At 45.6% G+C, this 14,694-nt stretch overlaps 1 protein-coding gene across 1 annotated transcript in view; it reads right to left on the reverse strand.

Annotated features, from left to right (window-relative positions):
- The window catches only part of LOC149325087 (putative 4-coumarate--CoA ligase 2), a 136,321-nt gene that overhangs the window by 19,939 nt on the left and 101,688 nt on the right, over positions 1-14,694 (reverse strand). The window contains exons 6-7 of the mRNA XM_089562569.1: positions 14,443-14,611; positions 2,863-3,138 (exon numbers count right to left, since the gene is read on the reverse strand). Of these exons, the coding sequence (XP_089418695.1) occupies positions 2,863-3,138; positions 14,443-14,611 (445 nt within the window). The remainder of the gene's footprint in view (positions 1-2,862; positions 3,139-14,442; positions 14,612-14,694) is intronic.

Here is a 14,694-nt window from a genome sequence, read left to right on the forward strand (position 1 = left end):
CGGAGCCCTCCACTACGGCGTCTCTCATAGCCTTAGTCGCTTTGGGTGCGTTAAACCCCACAAAACCAAACCAACCATACCAACTAGCTCATCTTTCTGCCCATTTGCACTGCCTCTGGGATGGGCCCACGAACAAATAAAAAAGAAAAAAAGTGTTTGTCTGTTGGCCTGAAGCCGGTTTTGTGGCAGGCTCCTCTCCTGCCCACCAGGTGGAGGGCAACCTGCCCGCACTGTAAGGCGGCTGCCCATTCAAACCTAAGAGGCTGTTCGGGAAGAGCAACCTTAGTCGCAACCGCACCCAAGAAATCCAAGTCCACCGATGGAAAGACCTGCCAAGGCTCCTGCCTTGTACGACTGCACCCCTGCTCACCTGCCCATCGGGTGGTATACTTGCCAAGGTGTAGCCAGTGGTAACCAGACCGGAGTCTACGGCACTAATTAGACGTCACCACCCCTAAGCACACCGACCCACGTGAAATGAGCAGCAGCGGGGACGAGGGAAACGTCATTATAATGGGTCATTATAAAGTGTCTCAGGGTGCTTGTCAACGTTTCGGCAAAGGGATTTCCCTTCGAATGGGCAATCCGTTTATCATTGATGTGGTGTTATAAAGCCTTCACTCCGAGGAGAAAGGCCCCCTATAGGCGAGGATCGTCTCATGTGGGGGGGGGGGGGGGGATAGCGTGATTATGAAAATCTTCTCAAGGCAGGATGGCTGCTAAAGAGGACTGAGCGGTTGTCCAGCAAAACTGTGATAAAGAAATCCGCAGGATCAGCAGAGAGGAATCTGGGGATGTAGAACGTGTTGAGGTAGCGATCGTGGACCTGAAAGGTTGCGTGCAGCTCGGGAGTTGGCATGGTGTGACTGGATGGGTTGACCTGTTGACGATTTTTGGAATGGAATAAGAAGCTGGAAATGGAAAGAAAGAAATGGAATAAGAAGCTGGGGTTGTATTCGCGTGACAGCCTCTTACTACCTAGATGGTCCTAGCTCTAATCGACTAACTGCTGAAATCGACTAATATATTTTTTCTGCCCTTCAAACTAGTTTTAACTGCCGAATTTGTTTAGACCCTGGCACTGACGAATGCAATTTCCATGCGTGTCGCACTTCTTTGCTCTTTATTTGGTTGATTGCACGTCTAATGTTTTATGCTTTCCTTTTACTCCGAATACCATAATATGCCCCTGTGTGCCATGGGCTCCATGATACACATCATGGGCTCCAGGCCTAGAGTAATTGTATTCCAGGAAAAAGCCCAGAAAGCTCTGGTAGCATTAATGCGTACCAAAACAACTTATAAAACAGTGCGCCGGTGGCGTGAAAAAAAATAATAACCCCATGCTTCATTTCCACAGTGGCCTCATTGACCTTGTCAATACCGCCAAGCGTACCAGAAGCCTGGAAGAACGCCTGCATCATCTAAATTAATAAGAAAGGAGACGTCAAGGAGTTGAATTACAGACCGATTAGCTTACTGTCCGTTGCCTACAAGGTATTTACTAAGGTAATCGATAACAGAGTCAGGTCAACCTTAGACATCAATGAACCAAAAGATCCGGCAGGCTCGCATAAACGATACTCGATAATAGATCATATTCACGCTATCAGTCAAATGATAGAGAAATGCACAGAGTATCACGAACCCATATATATATAGCCTTCAATGATCACGAGAAAGCATTCGACTCAGTGGAAACCTCAGCTGTCATGCAGGCATAGCGGAATCAGGGTGTAGTAGTATATTCTGCGAAAATACTGCAAGATATTCATAACGACTGCACAGCTACCATATTACTTCATAAAGCCAGCAACAAAATTTCAATAAGGAAGGGTGTCAGGCAGGGAGACACGATCTCGCCAATGCTATTCACCGTCTGTTTACAGGAGGTGTTACGAGGTCTACATTGGGAATAGTTGGGGATTAGAGTCAATAGACAATACCTAAGTAATCTGCGATTCGCTGATGAGATTGCCTTTTTAAGTCGCTCAGGAGATGAGCTGCAAAGCACGATTAATCATGTTTTAAAATTAACATGCAGAAGGCCAGAGTAATGTTCAACAGTCTGGCAAGGAAACAGCTGTTCACAGTTGACAGCGAGGTGCTGGAAGTAGTAAGCGAATGTGCATACTTCGAGCAGGTAGTGGCTGCTTATCCAGATCAGCAGAGGGAAAAAAAACTAGAAGGATAAGAATGGGATGGAGCATATATGGCAAGCTCACTCAGACCATGAATGGGAATTAACCGGACTCCCTCAATAGATCAATAACGTGGAGGCTAACAAAAAGGGTTGAGATTAAGTCGCAGCGAGCTATCAAAAGAAAAATGATAGGTGTAACGTTAAGAGACCGCAAGCGGACAGATTAGGTCAGGGAACAAACGCAGATTAATGAAATCGTAGTCAAAATAAAGAGGACGGAATCGCCTTGGGCAGGGCATGGCATGCAGTGCTAAGGCAAGATAACCGCTCGTCCTATGAGTAACCGAGTGGATTCCAAGATAAGGCAAGCGTAGCAGGGGGCGAATGAGTTTAAGAAGTTTGCGAGGATACGGGGGCCACAATTGGCAAAGCGGAGGGTTCATTGGAAGGACTGGGAGAGGACTTTGCCCTGCAGTGGGCGCAGTCAGGATGATCATGGTGATAATTGCGAATTCGCCCGGCATTAGTAACTGATGCGTTGGCTTCGAAATTCAGCTAAAGTTTTTACAGATAAAAACGACCAAAATTAAGAAATACAGGTGCCGGCTCGAGCGTATGTATATTTTCTAACATGTGTCACATTTTGCTCGCAATCACTTAGATATGCGCAGCCAATATCGTCCAAAAGCAGCAGAAATGTAGGGACGTGGAAACTAAACCTTTATCTCGACATTTGGGCCGGGAACTCCAAGATCCTTGAAATCAATCTCGTCCTGTCCAGGGGTTGCCAAAAGGCTGCAACACTCTGTCAATCCGTAGAAGTTGCGGAAGTTGTATAGATTGGGAAACACGTCCATCGTAGCGCGGGCCAGCGACTCGTACACCAGGCTGCCGCCCACGGACACCTTGCGAACCTTGTCAAGCTTTACATTCATGCGCTGCATCTCGTGCACAAGGCTTCGCAGTCGCGTAGGGAAGCTGAACAGCGACGACACCTGTGAGAGAAGGCAAAAGAAACGCTATTTGGATGGATATTGGGCATGCTGTAGGTGCACGCGTGATTTTGGCGAGGTAGACACAAAGCACAGCCTGCTATACCGTCGACGGTAAGTTTCCCCCTTCACAGACACATACACACATGGATGTGCGTACACGCGCACAGACACACACACATGCATGTGCGCGCGCGCGCGCGCGCGCGCGCGTGTGTGTGTGTGTGTGTGTGTGTGTGTGTGCGCGTGTGCGCGTGTGCGCGTGCGTGCGTGCGTGCGTGTGTGCGTGTACAGGGTGTTAAAAGTTAGACTTTAATGATTTTTAAAAAATGCGAAGCGCCGTGCGCTAATGCCGCTTTTGCTGCTTAATAATGCGCGGCCAGGCCGACACAAATCAGGGAATAATTGCCTGCATAAATTCAGTAATTAGCTACAATTATTGATTAACTTTTTATTGCCTCTGATGTAAGCAAGCATATTTATATTGAGAACTTGGAGGCATCTGCTTTTCACGGCTATTCCATTTTGTGCAATTTTAGTAACACGGCTCTGCCCTGAGATACGCACGTCTAAAATTTCGTCACAGTTCCTCTAGTTACGTATGCGAGACCGCGGCTCTCGGCGTGAAGCACCTCCCTCATGTGACGCAGCTGTTGCGTGTGGCACTCTGCCTTGCGAGAGTGTGCAGCGAGCGGCGGCGCGGATGTCTTCTCGTTCTCGGCAGCGTTTTTACTTCGCGGCGCGCCAAACCGACCAATCACTGTGCTGGCGCATTAGATGACTTTCTAACATAGCGACTACACTTGGTGCCACCTGCTGTTAGACGGCACTGTGGCAGCGAGGATATTCGGCACACCCGTCTGTTTTGAGGGCCTTTCATTGTCTTCATATGAGGAACTGCTGGAAAATCGAAAAACGACTGTGAGGTAATGTGCGGAATGCGTTTTTTCTTGATATACAGGACGAACATTTGTACCTTCACGAAAGTGGTGAAAGCGAGGGTCCTCGTTTTATAACCACTAGTGGAAACTTCGAGTTTTTTTGTTTTGTGCGGCCTTTGCAAACGACTGCATCTGCTGCTGCCGTGCCATTGAAAGAACCAGAACCCGCGTTCGAGTCCTCTCCGTTGGAAAATAGCTGGGTAAAGGTACACAACTGCAGATAAGATCGATGTGCTATCGATTGGAGAGATGAATGGGAGCGCCTCATTGGCGATGAGCCTATACGCGTCTCACCATCGGAATCGGCAAGTTCCAACTAAGTCGACGTTTTACAGTATTTTCAGACGTTCTTGTCAATCAGACTCAGTTCACCAAAATAGACAGCGAAAAAAGAACATTATCAATGGGGCTTGCATATGTGAGTGCACGGCCAAATGCGAGTGTCAGGAAGATTTCTGAACAACGCAGGAAAAGTGTCACAATAGTGCTGAATGCCCTCAAAAAGCACTTAGGAGAGCAGAAAGTTAGGCAAGTTGGTTGATATGCCTACTGAAAAAATTGCGCAGAAAAAACGAGGACAAAGAAAAAACAAGACATGGGCGAGCGCTATCCTTGTCTTGTCTTTGCTTTGTCCTCGTTTTTTCTGCGCAATTTTTTCAGCACTCAAAAAGCACAACTATCATCCTTAGCATGTTAGCCTTTACCAGGAATTAGGTGAGGCTGATTTCCAGAAACGAGTAGATTTCGGTAACTGGGTCTTAATAAAACTTGACCAAGATGAACATTTACTGGAAAAAGTGATGTGGACTAACGAGGAACTGATGTGGACTGACGATGTGGACGAGGATGTGGACTGACGAGGCAGAAATGGAACTGTGAACATTCATAATGGTCCCAAGAAAATCCCCATTGGCTGCGGCAGCATAACCACCAAATCCGTTGGGGATAAATGTTTCGTGTGGCATACTTGGGGACGGGCTTATTAAGACGGAAGCCTTTAATGTCTCATCGTTGTAAGCAGCAGTTGTCGACAGAAAATGTCACGCTTTTCAATTGGTGGAAACGGTGGTGACGTCACAGTGCGCGAATTTCAAACGGGGCCAATCGCACTTTGGCTAGTAACCATGCAACCAATTGAAGGGATCGTATAGTGATGCTCCAAGTAAGTGGGACGGAGCTTAGTTAATTGCTTAATTACCCAATTAGCCTAATTAGCTGTACTAGGCAGGCCATATAAATAAATAAAACCGATTAAGAAATTGGTCGAGCTCAGGAATCGAACCCCGGTCTTCGGCATGAGAGACGAGCATGCTATCCACTCCGCCATGCCAGCTCGATGGTTTGGAATGAACAAAGGCGCGTCTAGTGAATACGGTGTCTTCACTCACTCTCATCCTCCTCCATTCCCTTCCGGCGAGGTTTAGGTGTCCACCGACAAATGAGAGACAGACACATTTCCTTTCCTCAAAAACCAATTTACCGACGAGCGAGGCGTAGAACCGAATGGGCGATGGCGTTCTATGGACTCCTTGGCAGCGTTGCAAGACGCTGTCGCATTCCACTCAGGGGCGAAGCTTAACATCTTAACCACACATCAGTGACCACACTTTAGGTCAAAAAAGTGCCCCCTGGATTTTGACGGGTGTCCACCGAGATATGTGAGACAGTTACTGCGTAATTTCCTTTCCTCAAACACAATTTTCATTTTCTTCATTACGGCTCCTCTTTATCTATATTCTTTCACTCCCACTTCCTCCCTTCCTCTACGGTGCGGTTCAGGTGTCCACCGAGATGACAGAGAATTACTGCGCCATTTCCTTTCCTCAAAAAGCGTTGCGTTCAAAGGGCAAGGCATCGCGCCGAACGGGTGGTGGCGTTCTGTGGACTCTCTGGCAGCGCTACAACGCGCTGTCGCGTTCCACTCCTAAAGGCGAAGCTTGAGCGTCATTAATTAGCAGTTAATTAGTATTCAGACATTAATCAGTAATTAACAATTAATTAGTGATTTGCCATCACTTAGTAATTATATGTGATGCCACCAGTGCCACAGAAACAGCGAAGGTGGTGCGGAAAACGCTTCCGCCTCTACCCACTTTAGAGAGTCAAAGTGCCCCCTGAACTTTTTGGCCATACTTCTTCGAAGACAACCTAAATAGAGAAAAGTATGCATGCGACATTCTTGCTGGAGTAGTCGATGAATTCACCTCCAGCGTCTCTCTTGGGGAACTACGGCAACTGTGGTTCCAGCACGACATGTGCCCCACTACATTTTGTCTTCTACTGCAAAGAAAAGGTTAAAAAAATTCAGGGCGCACTTTGACTGTCTAAAGTGCGTAGAGGCGAAAGCGCTCTCCGCCCCACTTTCAGTGCTTCTGTGGCACTGGTGGCGTCACATGTAATTGAGTACTAATTACTAAGTGATGACAAATGACTAATTAATGGTTAATTACTGATTAATGCCTGAATACTAATTAACTGCTAATTAAGCTTAAGCTTAAGCTTCGCCTTTAGGAGTGGAACGCGACAGCGTGTTGTAGCGCTGCCAGGGAGTCCACGGAACGCCACCACCCGTTCGGCGCGATGACTTGCCGTTTCAACGCAACGGTTTTTGAGGAAAGGAAATGGCGCAGTAAATCTCTGTCATCTCGGTGGACACCTCAACCGCACCGTAGAGGAACGGAGGAAGTGGGTGTGAAAGAAGAAAGACGAAGATGGACCGTAATGAAGAAAATGAAAATTGTATTTGAGGAAAGAAAATTACGCAGTAACTGTCTCACATATCTCGCTGGACACCCGTCAAAATTCAGGGGGGGGGGGGGGGGTGCACTTTTTTGACCTAAAGTGTGGTCACTGATGTGTGGTTAAGATGTTAAGCTTCGCCTCTAAGAGTGGAACGCGAGAGCGTCTTGCAACGCTGCCAGGGAGTCCATAGAACGCCATCGCCCATTCGGTTCTACGCCTCGCTCGTCGGTAAATTGGTTTTTGAGGAAAGGAAATGTATTTCTCTCTCATATCTCGGTGGGCACCTAAACCTCGCCGGAAGGGAAGGGAGGAGGATGGCAGTGAGCGAAGACACCGTATTCACTAGACGTGCCTTTGTTCATTCCGATTCCGAACCGTCGAGCTGGCATGGCGGAGTGCAATAAATAAAAAAAAAAAAAAGCTGGCATGGCGGAGTGGATAGCATGCTCGTCTCGCACTCCGAAGACCGGGGTTCGATTCCCGAGCTCGACCAATTTCTTACTAGGTTTTATTTATTTATATGGCCTGACAAGAGAAATTAGTTAGGCTAATTGGGTAATTAAGCAATTAACTAAGCTCAGTCTCACTTACTTGGAGCATCACTATATGGTCCCTTCAATTGGTTGCATGGTTACTAGCCAAAGTACAATTGGCCCCGTTTGAAATTGCCGCACTGTGACGTCACGACCGTTTCGACCAACTGAAAAGCGTGACATTCTCTGTCGACAACTTCTGCTTACAACGATGAGACATTAAAGGCTTTCGCCTTAATAAAGCTTTCCTCGGCAGTGGACTGGCAGAGAAGGAGAGATGTTTTGGCCTCCCAGATCACCTGATCTCTCTCCATTGCACTTCTTTCTGTGGGGCTATGTGAAAAATCAAGTGTACGCCGCGGAGCCCGCTGATATCAACGATATGAAGAACCGAATTGTTTGCGGCTGTAGGAGCATCGGACGAGAAGTACTCTGTAGTGTTAACTCGATGCGAGAGCGGCTCATGTGCTGTGTTGCCGTGGACGGCAGGCATTTCCAACATTTTTAACCGTGGGAGTCTCTCCAAAACTTCTCATTGAACACTACTGTAACAAGCATCGTAACTCATGGAATCTGACGAAGATTTGTGCTAAAATTTTTATTGAATGTTTATACGTAAAGCCTGGACTGGCACTACTCTTTTCTCGTGCTGTTTGTACCCCCTCCGCTACTATAATGACGTAAGTCTAGCCGCAGATAGATAAATACGTGGAATGCTTTTCTTGTCTGATGAGCGCTTGCAACTGCTGTTTTACTTCTAAAAAAAAAAAAACCGGTGCAATAAAGAAGACCAGTCCCTCATACTATGCATTACCAGGCAAAAAGCATGCAAAGCCGTCAGGTTAGTATTCCGCATGTGCCCGACGACCAGGAAACTTGAGCTAATAATTTGAGGTAGTGCTCTCTGGCATGTAATTCCCTTAATGTGGGCTGTACACTGAAAAAGTTCAAATAGGTCAAGGCCTTCGATAGCAACAAAAAAAGTGGGCAATGTGGTATGGCTGCGTTTGACTGCCTGCCAAATATAAAAAAGCGGAGCTGCATCGCGGCTTTCCACCATCTGTACAAGCAGTTGCTTAAAGAAGTAGCCTTCCTTCCTCGCGGAACGAACACTGATTCATTGGTTTCGCGCGCCAAGAAGGAAAACGCTGACGAGAACGAGAAGTCATCCGCGCCGCCGCTCGCTGCACACTCTCTCAAGGCAGAGTGCCACACGCAACAGCTGCGTCACACGAGGGAGGTGCTTCACGCCGAGAGCGGCGGTCTCGCATGCGTAACTAGACGAACTGGGCCGAAATTTTAGACATGTGCATCTCAGGGCAGAGGCGTGTTACTAAAATTGTACAAAATGGAATAGCCCTGAAAAGCAAATGCCCCCAAGTTCTCAATATTTAAAGCCCTCATGTAAAGCCCTCACCCGAGGGCCCTTGAGGTATCTGTAAGGCAATAAAAAGTGGATTTTTAGCTAATTAGTGAATTTATGCGGGCATTGATTACCCAAATTTGTGTCCGCCTGGCCGCATTACCAAGCAGCAAAAGCGGCGTTAGCGTACGGTATTTCGCATTTAAAAGAACCAGTAACGTCTAAGTTTTAACACCCGGAATATATATATATAAAAGTGGGGAAGTAACACTGAAACACTTATCAGATTTATTCAAAGTTCCCACCAGGGACTGGTCTTATTCAAGAATTATCATATACTGGACGCGTATTGTTATAGCATTGAACTTGACACACAGAGGGATTGAAAAATAAAATTAACAGGAAACAAAAAGAGAAAAAAGAGGAAAAAAATTAAAGGGGAAAGAGGAACAGAGCGGTGACACGAAACACAAACGCCAAGATGCGCCAGCAAAGACGCCACGTGAAAGAGGTAAGAGAGGGAGCGAGCGGGCACGCGTCTAGTCAGAGAGAAAGAAAAGCGTGAGGGTAGTTAGCAAGAGAAGGGAAGTTCCCGCCAATTGTGTGTGTCCGCATCGCCTTTAGCCGCGTCTGTGTGGCCAGGCGCAACTCCAGAAGGCAGCACGAGGACGCACAGGTTGCGGCTGCGCTAAGCGTCTCCCCACGGTGGCACTTGAGCCCCCAAAACCAGATGAGGTTCGCATATGAGGACCACATGGAAAGGCTCGTCCTTTATCGGAGTGAAAAAAAATAATATAGACAGAAAATGGCACTGCGATGGCCGAAAGAAACAAAAAATAAACACATACGCAGAGGCGGCATGAATACACAGAATACACACAAACTTGTGTCACTGTTGTAGCATTTTTAGCAGGGGATATGTGGGGCAATGCATAGAGCCCACAAATTAAGTTAAAGACGGCGGCAGAGTGTTAGAAAGTGTACCAGAAAGACAAATTTCACCGCCGCGGTGGCTCAGCGGTTATGGTGCTCGACCCAAAAGACGAGGGTTCGATCCCGGCCGCGGCGACTAGAATTTCTTTGGAGGAGAAATTCTAGAGGCCCGTGTACTGTGCGATGTTAGTGCACGTTAAAGAACCCCAGGTTGTCTAAATTTCCGGAGCCCTCCACTACGGCGTCTCTCATAGCCTCAGTCGCTTTGGGACGTGAAACCTCATAACCCAAACCAAACCAGAAATACAAATTTCATCCCAGGGAACACCGTTTAGCAACACAACAACATTAGAATAAATACAAATGGCCCACGAAATAATAGAGGCGCGCAAAAAAATCAGAATACAGTTCAGGAGTGTGAAAATTTTCCTAAGAAACAAGAATTCACCCAAGCGCAGCAATCGGCAACAACAAAATGATAATAATGCGATGAATAGAAATGAGAGACGAGCGTCACAGAATTCGTGCTTAACCACGACAAGAATAATTTCAACTGGCAACGAGTTCCAAAATTTTGCTCCTGTAAATTCTATTCGTCTTTCTTCGCACGCTTTATGGCAAAGAGGAAGATTAAAATTGCCGTTACTGGCTTGTCTAGTGTTGCGGACGGCAATACTGAATGTACCAAGAGGTAAGGGGCAGTTGGTATTCATAATATCATTAACCATAACAGCTATTTTGTAATCGCGTAAGGTTCTGAACGGCATGATTTGCATTGCGTCAAAAATGTTATTGTTAGAGCTATACGAAGAAGGTAATCCCCTTGTTTTCAAGGCACGTTTTTGTAGTCTCAGCAATAGTGATAAATATGTTTTGTATGCGATTCCCCACGATTCGCTGCAATAACTGAGATGACTGTGAGATACAGAAAAATACAGTAATCGAAGAATAGCTCGTGGAAAGTTCCGCCGTGCCTTTGCCAAGTGTAAAACAACCGTACGGAACCTTTTTGCACACACTTTTTGCACGCCGATGTAATCTGACGTATTCATGATGGCTATAGCGCGGCCTTTCTCTGCCGCCTTTAAAATCATTTCGGGGGATTCCGCCACACTTTCTATTTCTTCAGATTCGTCCGCGGATGAATTCTTCTTGAATGGAACTTTTTCTTTATATGCATATAGGATGTCGTAATTCGCCGCTTTAATATACATGTCCAGATATTTGTCACAATGCGCAGGCGTCTAGTGTTCGAATGCGGGCAACGCATTTTCGCCATGGCCCTCGGAAATTCATTGAAGTAATTCCGCAGTCAGATTGCGCGCAAACTTCTCGAACTCTTTTACATCAAATTCATTATAGCCAACGGATGCAGCACAAATTTTAGCCCACGCGAAAGAAGACTCATTTCAGCACTAAAAAGAGTAACATTTGATAATTTTAGCATACTGGTGGATATAGGGAGTAAGGCTTTTTTTAACAGTGTGAGTTGTCGGTGCGACGCCACAATCGGTGCTTCTTGCAGCAGTGCTGGCGAGGGAGTAAATTCATCGGGCTGAGATTTTTTTAAAATTTGAACTTTATTATCTCCTCCGTCTTTTTTCTTTTTGAACAGTTATTAGACAGGGATAATTCGTTTTCTTTCAGCACGCAAGAGGCATTAGCTGTCTTTGTTTCTAAAGAAATTTGCTGTACTAGTATGCAATCACGCCCTCTTAGAACCTCTTCCTATCTAGTCTTATCACGGACGGACATTTCTGAGGTTGCTATACTCCGTTTCATACACAGCAGGCAACGCAGCGAAAGCTAGGGCACCTGTTCGCGCAGGCTAAGTCCGCCCGCAAAAAGTAGTTCGCCACACAACGAAAGCGAACACATATACATATTTCGTAGCGACAAATCTTAAGTGCCGTGACTGGCACCTCCTAGATTTCGTTCTACCTCTTGCCACATTTTCGTCCTGCGTCTCGTCGAGATTTCTAGAAGCAAAAACTACACGTGGTGGTATAATACACGGTTTGCAAGGCGAATCCCTTCTACTAAATCCGCGTCCAAAAAGTAGTTCACGCTCCATGAAAATTATGCCCAGAGAACCCGAACACTGAGCGCCTCACCGCTTCGACCATGATTTTCAATGTTACTACATCGTATTATACCACTCTTTGTAATCGTCCAAACAATGACCGGAGTTTCGAGAAGAACGAATGATGCGTGGCGGAGTAATTCAGTTTTGCGGACGCACTACTTCATCAACCTCCGCAGCGTTGGCTGCTATGTATGAAACGGAGTATGGCTGCATAGAAATTCTCAGTCCTTTTTTCATACAAGAAGCATCCGCGTACGCTTCAAAAGAGGAAGCATCAATTTGGAACAGATGCCGTTTTCGAATACTTTCCTAATTCTAAGGAAGTTCCTAACAGCGTAAAGTCTACACCACCAGGTTGTCAGTCATGTGATCGCGCATGGGATGCATGTGACCATGAGTCATTACTGAGCGAAACAAAAGAAGCTATATTGAAAAACCAAACTAATTCATTCAAACTACCCTCCCTCTGCTGCCAAATTAGCCGGAATTGTAAGAAGAGCTCACAATATCAATCATTATATGATATTCATTATCTATCATATAATGATATTATATGAGAATGAATGATGCCCTATCATATAATGATATTATATGACAATGAATGATTAAAGGGCATCTTCATAGAGCCACCCCAAGCTGTATTCGGACGTGCTAATAATTTGTGATATGTTCTAACTTTTCCAAAGTAACGCGTCGAGTGGTTTCCGGGTGTGGACCATACAAATCTCACTGTAAAATTTGCCTACAGATGACGACGTCACAGATCCAACTTTGACGTCTTTGAGATCGCGCTTTAACACCCAAAAGGCTCACAGTGCAAGTCTACCCAACCTGCACTTACAAAGCATATAAATGTTTCAAGTAACTCAGTTCTTAATTTAACGCCACCTTTTTTGAATCTGGATTCCGATTGCACTACGACCGAGAATTCAGAGAATGATTTTTAATTGACAGTGCCATCCGGCCAGGTGTAAACCAAAGTGCAAGTAAGCTAACTTGCCTGTTTTAAGCGTCCTGTTCTTCAGACCAACTTGTTCGGAACAGCGGGGGCATGACTGCTATTTTTATTCTGTTTATAAAAGTCCTTTTACTTGACAATGTATGTGCATTGTGATTGCATGCCATTGTGAGTCCATGCCCTTTCGTAGGGTTTTATGTATTTTATTGAATGTGAACATATCGGAGGCTATGCACGTAAACCAGACTGTGACTTCGCATCAAGCCCCGTTTGTTTTTCTTTATTTTTTATTATTTTGCACCACACCCTTTTCGCTTGTGTGCGCTCCGCAGTATGCTGCATCTTGTAAGTTCGACACATGTCTATGTTTTCTTGGCGTTTTAGGTGACATCTCATATGTGACTTAAGCGTTTTTGCGATTGCATGATTTCGCTCGATTTTAGGTTTTTATATTAATAGTCAATGGCGCAAATAGTGATATTATCATCTAACTTTAAGAGACTGCCCGCAGCTTAGTTTCCAAAAAGGAAGGACGGCCCCGGCTCAATCCTAAGGAGTCAAGAAAACTAGTGTTTCTTCACCACGTCTTTCTTCCAGTTTGTACGCGCACGCCCGCGCATGTATGTGTGAAGGACGGTCCACCGTCCGAAACCGTCGGTAAATAAATGTTTCTCTAAGAAGTGTACTTCAACTCTTTCCTTATGTATGTATATATATATATATGAACACTGTCAAGGTTTTTTCGCTTGTAAACACAAATACCCCCAAAAGCAGAAGATCTGACAACCGTCGCCGTGGCTCAGTTGATAGAGCACCGGACGCGTAGTTCCGAGGTCGGGGGTTTGGTTCCCACCGGTGGCATGTGGTTGTTTTTTCTTGTTTTTCTAATCAATTATCTTCAAGCGATAACATATTCAGCAATATTCTCTTTTGATCAACAGTACAAAATAAATAAACACGAAAAATCCCCTGTGTCCTTGGTTTCTTTGGCTGTTGGCTTTTCTTAAATGTACTATCAGCAATGAATGAAACTCGAACAAGAAAACTGAGGTAGCAACACTAACACACCAACATATTAGCTCCTGGAGAGCAAATACAAGCGAGGTTGATTAACACTTCTGTAGAAGAGTCTTAGAGCTTTCGAAGTGACTCTACGCTCAGCGAGCACTTAGCTTGCTCTGCCTAAGAACTTCTTATTTTGCGGTTCCTGGCTCAGCTGTCTTGTTCGCGTTTCATTTCTTACTGATGTTACAACAAGCCCCTCATTCTCTTCCCTTGATTGCTTATATATATATATATATATATATATATATATATTAGAGAGAGAGAGAGAAAGATAGTGATTGGCATCGCAGCATGGGCAGGTGCATACAATACAAAGGCGGCGCGAGAACTGGTTTTCTGATAATTAGTTCGCGCAGCAACTCCTCTGTTGAGCTTTGCAATGAGACTTGAAAGTTAGAATTTTTCCCGACATACGAGAAAGGTGACGCAGGTACAGAAAAGTACAAAAAGTAGTTTCTGTCGGCCGCAGCTGTCAGTGCCCATAACACTTGAATTTTCGTCGTCGTCTGCTTCTTTTAAGCGCCTTGTGTAATTACAGGTCGAGCGTTACGCAGCAGAGCAGTCTTTTGCATGCCTGGAGATTCCATTTTAGGAGATGATTTAAGAGGTACAGTTTCTTCCGGTGCGTCTTAATGAACATTCGGCATGAGTGAAGTGAATGTGCAAAGAAAAGTGTCTGGTCCCACCTGGTATTTGGTGCAAACGTCGATGAACTGGTTGAACGTGAGGGCGGGCGACACGATGACGCACGTGGAACCGACGCAGACACCCAGCATCGTGAACAGGAACCCGGACATGTGTGTGATTGGGTTCCACGCGAGAAACACGTCCGTCTCGTCGGAAGCCGTGATGCTCCTGCACCGGACACACTTTGCGTTGAGAGATTTCTCCTTTAATTTCGTCATTCATCTATTGCAAGAGTGAACGAATACATAAAC

The sequence above is a fragment of the Amblyomma mixtum genome, chromosome 10, assembly GCF_055824585.1.
Source record: "Amblyomma mixtum isolate Tamu chromosome 10, ASM5582458v1, whole genome shotgun sequence".
In the NCBI taxonomy this organism is placed as follows: Eukaryota; Metazoa; Arthropoda; class Arachnida; order Ixodida; family Ixodidae; genus Amblyomma; species Amblyomma mixtum.